Source organism: Magallana gigas, chromosome 5, assembly GCF_963853765.1.
Source record: "Magallana gigas chromosome 5, xbMagGiga1.1, whole genome shotgun sequence".
Taxonomy (NCBI): Eukaryota; Metazoa; Mollusca; class Bivalvia; order Ostreida; family Ostreidae; genus Magallana; species Magallana gigas.
The window spans coordinates 39,353,923-39,361,437 of record NC_088857.1 but is presented as its reverse complement, the minus strand read 5'-3'; the positions used below and the strand labels follow the sequence as shown (position 1 = coordinate 39,361,437).

Genomic DNA, 7,515 nt, shown 5'->3' with positions numbered 1-7,515 from the left:
AATATATGTACAAAATTTGTTTACCAAAAAAATATTATTAACATTTTAGACTGAATAACCTTAAAGATAAAATTTTGAATTTAGATCTACATTTTTTTATGAAGAAATCCGACCGTTTTCAATCAGAACGTTTTCATAACCACAGACAAAGCCGAATTTGTAAAATCGTATACGGCGTCTTAAATCAATTTACTGAATTATTTCGTGATCAGTCGTAACATTACATGTGCTCTAAGGAAAGCACCGCAGGCAGCTGACATTTTGAAAGTTTTCACTGAGAGAATTCCTTGTGCTATAATAATTACTAGTACAAGGGTTTTTTCAGTAATTAGAGAAAAGTTTAAAACGCCGTGTGCCTGTGTACAGCATGGGTTGCACTGACGCCATATACATGGATCGGTGAATAATTTTCGTACCTTTGTTTGCAATTGAAAAAAAAAATGATTCAAATTGACATGCTATAGTAATCTGTTATATACATGTAATCTATTATTAAGATACAGCAAAATATAAAAATTTTAAAGCTAAAATATATGGATTATTTTGTTATTTAAAAATAGTTTAAAATAACTAAACGAATCAAGTATGAAAATTTAAGATAGATCCGACGGTTAAGTTGACCACCCAGCCTCCTTAGTGAATTTAACTCCTTAATTCCTCCTCCGCATGAACCACCACGATACAATTCAACTTCATGTAACGGTATTGTAGTACATATATGCGTCCCTGGATTAACTGAAAAATGTAATTTACATGTAGTAGTTAAGATTTTTTAAATCTTTAAAAGGGCGTACATAAAATCGTGCTAGATAAATTTCAGATAGCGTTTATTGTGGTAACTCGCCCTATATAAGTGTTGCACTTGAAATCAACAGATCAATCAAATGTCTGCGCAATTTGATTTGTGTGTGCACGTTCATCAGTTATACCTAATATGATTTCTTTTTGAAAATCAGCAGGTTTTTTTTATGTACAATGTAGTGAATAACATAGTTGAGGTTTTGGATGTAAAAGCATAATAAAAGGCGAACACCAGCTTTGTTAGAAATTAACGAATTAGATTAGGGAGCCACTGAATTTGTATTTTGAGGTATTCATTTTTTTGTTGACTTGGAACAAATTCCAGAGTTAAATTAAAATATTCAAATTCCAAAAATCTCTGCACTCATCCATTAATGGGAAAGGCGAATTCTTACCCCCATAGGAAGACTTCCTGTACTTAAAAGTCTTTTTATTCTAAAAAAAAAAAACAACATTTACTTATTTCATTACCAAATCCAAGAAAAGAAACAATTAATATTTTGAACAATGTTTTTTTTTTTTTTTTTAGATTTATTTGGAAATCCAGGGTGTGATAAAGTTAAACGCTCAGTCGTGAAACAAAACCTCTTTCCAGAAGGTCTGAATATGGTAAACTTGATTAATTTTATAACTTCTTTGAAGTGCCTTGGATACAAAGACTAGTGCAAGGGGGGGGGGGGGGGGGGGGGGGGGGGGGGGGGGGGGGGGGGGGGGGGGGGTGGGGGGGGGGGGGGGGGGGGGGGGGGGGCAATCTTGGTTGAATATTTTAAAAGCAGTGTTTGGAGATATAGTGTCTGAATTTTTTAATTTTGGTGACGCTTTTATTCAAAATCTTTTTGAACAACTGTACCAACTACTGTTCTTGCTACCTGGAATAGCTTGAGTTTGCATATTTACAATACTGTCTCAAAGAGAGTTGGTTTAATTATAAGCATGCAATAAGCATCATTCGCAGAGGCTCCTCTCTCAAAGTCAAATTAAGACATTAACTTTCTAATTTTATTTACCAAACAGTATATCTAAAAAAAAATGCAAATAAAAAAAGATTGATGATGGATATAACAATGGAGTAGAGGTTTCCATTAATTAATGCAAGAATTGCACATACTTGCAATAATTATTTTAGTACTGCATGATGAAATGCATAATTGAATGACTTAACCTAAAAGGCACACATCATGGGAGGGGGGCCTTTTTCTCGCTGCAAACATCTTTCTGAATTTTGAGAATTGCAAACCAATCTTTTTTCTACAGAAAATATTTTTTATTGAAATAATAAAATGAATATTATAGTATTAGATGAAGGTATGCTGCTACAACCCCCCCCCCCCCCCCAACATATTTTTTTTTTAATTTGGATGTCAAAATGTCAAAATTTTGAATGAGTCCCCCCCCCCTCCCCCCAATTTTCTAAAACTATGCTACTGCCAACCAAAAATTCTGTATTGATGAAGTCTTATATAAATATTAAATGTTTTATTCACGAATCTTCTACAGAAAACTACATTTTATTGCACTCATATTTACAACAACTGGAAAAAAATTACAAAAATCTCACGAAATAATATCATACCTATTACATAAATATGAACTTCATGACATTCATAATATGATCTCTATGATCCGCTGATGAAATACAGTGCCACATGATAAATATACAGAAGTACATGAATACATGTACAATTATTGCAATTTTTCACATCAGAACACAAAACACATCAGATATATATACCTGTATACATAATATAATCAGCATGCAGAGTATTCAAATGCATGACACTATCACACATGTACCAATTATATAGTAATAACTTGAGATATTGAACTTGTTTAGAAGCACATTATATTACATGTACATGTATGTCAATGCATCCATTATAAAACATGTACAGAGATAAAGTAGAAAACTGACCAGTCAGGAAGGGCCCCGCTATGACAATTAATATAGAGAAGTTAAAAAAACTTTGAATTCCATCCTCTTTATATTAACATTGAATCTTTTTTAAAATTTCAAGATAATTCCTGAATGTCCAAAAACTCTAAATAGTAACCTTGTATCTGCATAAAACAGGGATCTATAACCTCATGTCTTATAAAAAAACTAAATTAAATGTGTATTTAAGAAAGATTTAAACAGGTGTTTTATAAAATGCAAGCCTTCAGTGAATGCAAATACATTGTATCACCCAGGGTTGACCTCAACTTCAAAACAAACCTCTAAATTTTCTGCAGCAGGCAAGATAATTAATCCCAGGGGATTAATTGTTCTGCTCTCTCATCCTTTTCTTCTAAATTTACAATAAGATTTTCTTTTTCTTCAGAAATGACAGAATGGGGTTATTATCTGATTACCTGTTAAAATTAACAGCATTAAGGCAGAAAAAAATTAAATAAATAATTAAAAAATAAAATAATGAAAAAGGATATCTTAATATATATCTTGATTTTAGAATTCAATAAAATTATCATAAATCATTGTGTACGGTATATTTTAACCAAAATAAAGTATGAATATTATATGTTAAATCCATATTGTACACAATGTACACAATACTACACATCATTCAAAATTGACCTTAACTTCAAAACAAAGTTCATTTGCAGACACAGGCAGTGCAGTAATTAATCTCAATGTAACAGATAAAGATAAAGCTTAGGATTTTCTTCCTGTGGAAGGTTAATTAATCCTAGGGCTGGGACGATACTGTACTGAGCCGATTCGGTACATATCACGATACATGAGATGCGATACGATACATATCACGATACATTGCAATTAAATGAAATCATTAATATAAGTTTAAAATTTATTCAACCTGCCGATGTATTACCGCACGTCCAAAGTTATTTTGTTATATTCATAATGAGCGTTGCACAATTTACAAATTACTTTAGTCTCGTGTACACTAGTTTTGCATAAACAAGTACTCCAAAAGTTTTCCACACTCCATATTTAGCTTCCTAACAGTTTTAACATCTTTACGAGGTTTTCCGCCATCTTTGTACTTTCATATTAGGCGCGCGGACTAAAAATAGCCGATATATGAAGCTCGGATATTTTTGAAAAATAAAAAAAGTTCAGTAAAGTATCGTTGTATTAATGGTAAATGTATCGATCCAAATATCGTCAAAATAAATACCGCGATGCACCGGTGCATCGGTGGATCGTCCCATCCCTAATTAATCCCAAAGGACAAATATTGCACAGCCTTCCAAGTATACAATGGTAACATTCTCAGCAGTTATCTCTCTTTGCCCATTCATTCTTATCAATAGTTAAGGAATCTACCCCACCACCCCAGCTCCAAACTAGAAGACATAGCTCCAAACTAGAAGACATAAAGAACCAAATTTAGCATCAAAATATGTATTTCTGCCTACTGAACTACCATACCAAATTTGAACTTGATTGGGCAACCATAAAAAAAATTATTAGAAAAAACCCAGAAAATTTGTGGACGGAAGAGTGACAGACGGACAGACAGACGGACGGACGGACAGAATGATTACTATAGGGCACCCGCAAATCCTTGCGGGGCCCTAATTAGTATCTACTGCATGTTAACTACTTCATAAAACTTTTTCAATAAATTCGTAAATCAAATATAAAAAATATATACATCTAAATACACTATCGCTTCTATTAAAGAAAAAACAACAACATTAGACTTATTTATGATCAAATATCTACTTACTACATAGATAGCTGTTCTTTTTCTAGGCTTTGGTGGTAAAGATATGTTTCAATATCAACAGATCTATTTGTTGGGACTGAAATCGAACAAAAAAGATCCACTATCGTTATTTGGATTCACAATCTCTGAGTCAGGTATCCCGATATGTCTATGGTACTCCTGAAAACAAACCCTGCCCTGCTTACACAGGGGGACATCACACACCTCGCACTTATAGCTGGCATAGCAGTACCAGCCCGACTTTGTCTTCACACCTTTAATTTGGCACCAGGTGCAAGGCTTCCTGTTAGGAATGTACATCAACTTGTGTATCGCAGAGGGCTGGCTGTCCCCTGATCTACGGGTCTCCCCCGAGGAATCCTCGGACAGATCGATGAGTCCCGTGGGTGGGGGTTTGGCAGCAACTTGGAGATGGGTGCGTGGAGGCAGCATGAAGTGGGATAAGGCAGACACTGGAGGTAGGTGGTGCATTGTTGAGCTCACAGAAAATGGGTAAGGTGGGGAGGAAACTGTATGAACTCTGGTCTGCTGTTTACCTAAATAATGAAAACATCAATATAGAAAGGTATCAAACAAATACTATTGGTCATACAAAAGATCTGATGTTTTACACATTCACCTTTAACTTGAGAAAATGATGCAAATATAAACAATAGTACAAAGGTATATAATGGTTGCAATCATCACAAATACATGTACATGATCAATGTGATGCAAATGGACCATAGGGACCAACAGACGAAGAATTTCATTGTTTAAAGGTTTTTAAAAACTTTCCTCACCAGCCTTCCATCTAACTTTCTCTTCTCTCATTTTATACAATGACAACATTATCTATATTTCATTATCTGCTGGGTATCATTGGTATGTACACTTTTATATCTGACCTTGCTGATTCATTTTATGAGGATGGCCTCTCGGATCTGCTGAGGACACTGACTCCCCTGGGTGGTGCTGGTTTGATTGCTGATTTTCAGGCAACATACGCATTAAATTACCAGTGTGATATCTTATATGCTCATTCAGTTCAGTCATACTGTCAAGGATTTTATGAGTACTTCCATCACTGGACCTTACTGCTGAACCAAGCTGATCAAGTTCCATACTTTCAGATGGCCTTGACCTGTGTTGGGAGCTGTTGTCTTTGTAATCAGCGGCAACCTGCTCTTGCTCCAAAATCCTGTGTCTATCAGGGTCTGGGGCGATGGATTCTACTTTGACAATGCTCAAATCTGGACCAAGCTGACTGTCATTTTGAAGTCTTGAAAACACAATATGAAGGTATCAATTTCAAATAAAATCAATTGAAATACATATACTCAGTACATGTACATATGTATATGTATGAATATTATGTAAAACTGAGATGCAATACAGGCTTTTTTATCATTTGATAAAGATTATAATTTTGTAATTAATGTGATTTATACTATAAAAATGTATTCATGTTTGTGCATACAAATAGATATGATACAAAATTAATTAAATGATGTAACTAAAAACCTGTTTCCCTGAGCTTCAGTTGATTCTTTGGGATCACAAGATTTAGCTAGATCTGGAGCAGTTTCATTTGGTCTGTTTTGCTTAAACTCCTTTGAAATCTCATCCATACTTTCAGAACTTTGGTGTGGTGATTGTCTTTGACCTGAGGTATCAGATGAAGATGGAGTCTGGTTTCTTGACAAAGTATTTGTACATTTTGGTGACCGAGATGATTCAGACACCACTGTGGATCCGCAAGGAGTGTCACAACAATCTCCTGTAGGTATCACCACGCTAGTCTCTGGATTATTTTCACAATGACTAACAACCCCCACCCTCACACTTTGATGAGACCCCCCAGAGTCAGCAGGCTCTACTTGTACAAACTCCAAACTGTCCTGTAGAATCTTTCCATCTAGCACATTGTCTGCCTGATTAGGCAAATTCCTATTACTTGATTTTATTGGACTACTGCTATGTCTAGTTCTTTTGACACCATTATCAAGGCAATGACCATGCACATCATGTGACCTTTTGACTTGATTTTCTGAGATGGTCCTCTGTAGATCTGAGGATCGAACATGCCGAAACTCGATCATATCGCAGAATGTGTAGCGGTACTGGTCAGCGTTGGACAAGGATCTTCTTCCAACTGCTAAACTCTTGCAGAAATCAGCACAACATTTAATGACACTGTCTACTTGCAACAAACGCCCAATCTTCTCAATGTCCTTGTAGTTGTCCTCTGTCACCATCATGAAGCCCTCATACAAATACTGCAAGAATGATTGGATTGACTGCTGTTTTATATCTGGTGAAAGCCGAATCTCTAATTTGGATCCTGATGCAGCATGATCCATAGATTGCAGCATAGGACAAGCTGCCATCATAACAACTCTATGAGCCTTGAATAAAAAAAATGTTAATACATAGCTAGATTATACTCTTACTTGTGTGAAAACTGCACTCTGACAGTGAAATATTTCCATCCGCCAAACATTTGTTCAAATAGTTTTGAAGCACTAACATGGAGATTTCTAACACCAATACTGGCAATTGCCAATAGCTTATATACTTACCTTTGTATTAACATTCCCTGTCTTAATGACAGCATCACACATAATGTCATTCTTCCACATCGATGCCAGCTGACACAGCAGAGAACTGGACTGAATAGGATTGGTGTAAAACTTCTGGTAACTCATTGTGCTTTGGATTCGTAAATAAATGATTTAAATTTGATTAAATTTGAAACAAAAATTGCATAATTTAAGGACAAAGGCATGCATTCACCGTTCCGTGCTGCTGCTACGTTTGCAAAAATTGTCACATGGATAACATAAATCAAAATAAATCATATAATACAAAATAACTCTTTTGACTTACCTTAACAATGTGTGTAATAGCAAAATAAAAAGCTTAAAATTTATTTCACATTCGACAGCTGATTGTATTAATTTCTATTTATCAGAATGCCGATCCCGATGGTAAAATATTTTTTTTAAGAATTATTAACAAAATAGAAGTGTGTATACAA

At 34.9% G+C, this 7,515-nt stretch overlaps 1 protein-coding gene across 3 annotated transcripts; it reads right to left on the bottom strand.

The window, feature by feature from the left end:
* Positions 1 to 628: 628 nt before the first annotated feature.
* Positions 629 to 7,449, bottom strand: LOC105325481 (longitudinals lacking protein, isoforms H/M/V). Of its 3 annotated transcripts, XR_010714154.1 has the most exons (7): positions 7,365 to 7,449; positions 7,058 to 7,187; positions 6,000 to 6,883; positions 5,384 to 5,757; positions 4,497 to 5,032; positions 1,197 to 1,236; positions 629 to 735 (listed from the first exon to the last, which is right to left on the bottom strand). XR_010714154.1 is itself a non-coding variant. In XM_066085139.1 (5 exons), the coding sequence occupies exons 2-5, from the start codon at positions 7,181 to 7,183 to the stop codon at positions 4,560 to 4,562; spliced, it is 1,857 nt and encodes a 618-aa protein (XP_065941211.1). In that variant the 5' UTR covers positions 7,184 to 7,194; positions 7,365 to 7,449; the 3' UTR covers positions 3,985 to 4,559. The 3 variants fall into 3 exon arrangements, 2 of the variants coding, with proteins under 2 accessions (XP_065941211.1, XP_011423362.3); XM_066085139.1 differs by lacking the exons at positions 629 to 735; positions 1,197 to 1,236 and having other exon boundaries at positions 3,985 to 5,032; positions 7,058 to 7,194; XM_011425060.4 differs by lacking the exons at positions 629 to 735; positions 1,197 to 1,236 and having other exon boundaries at positions 3,985 to 5,032.
* Between the last annotated feature and the right edge of the window lie 66 nt (positions 7,450 to 7,515).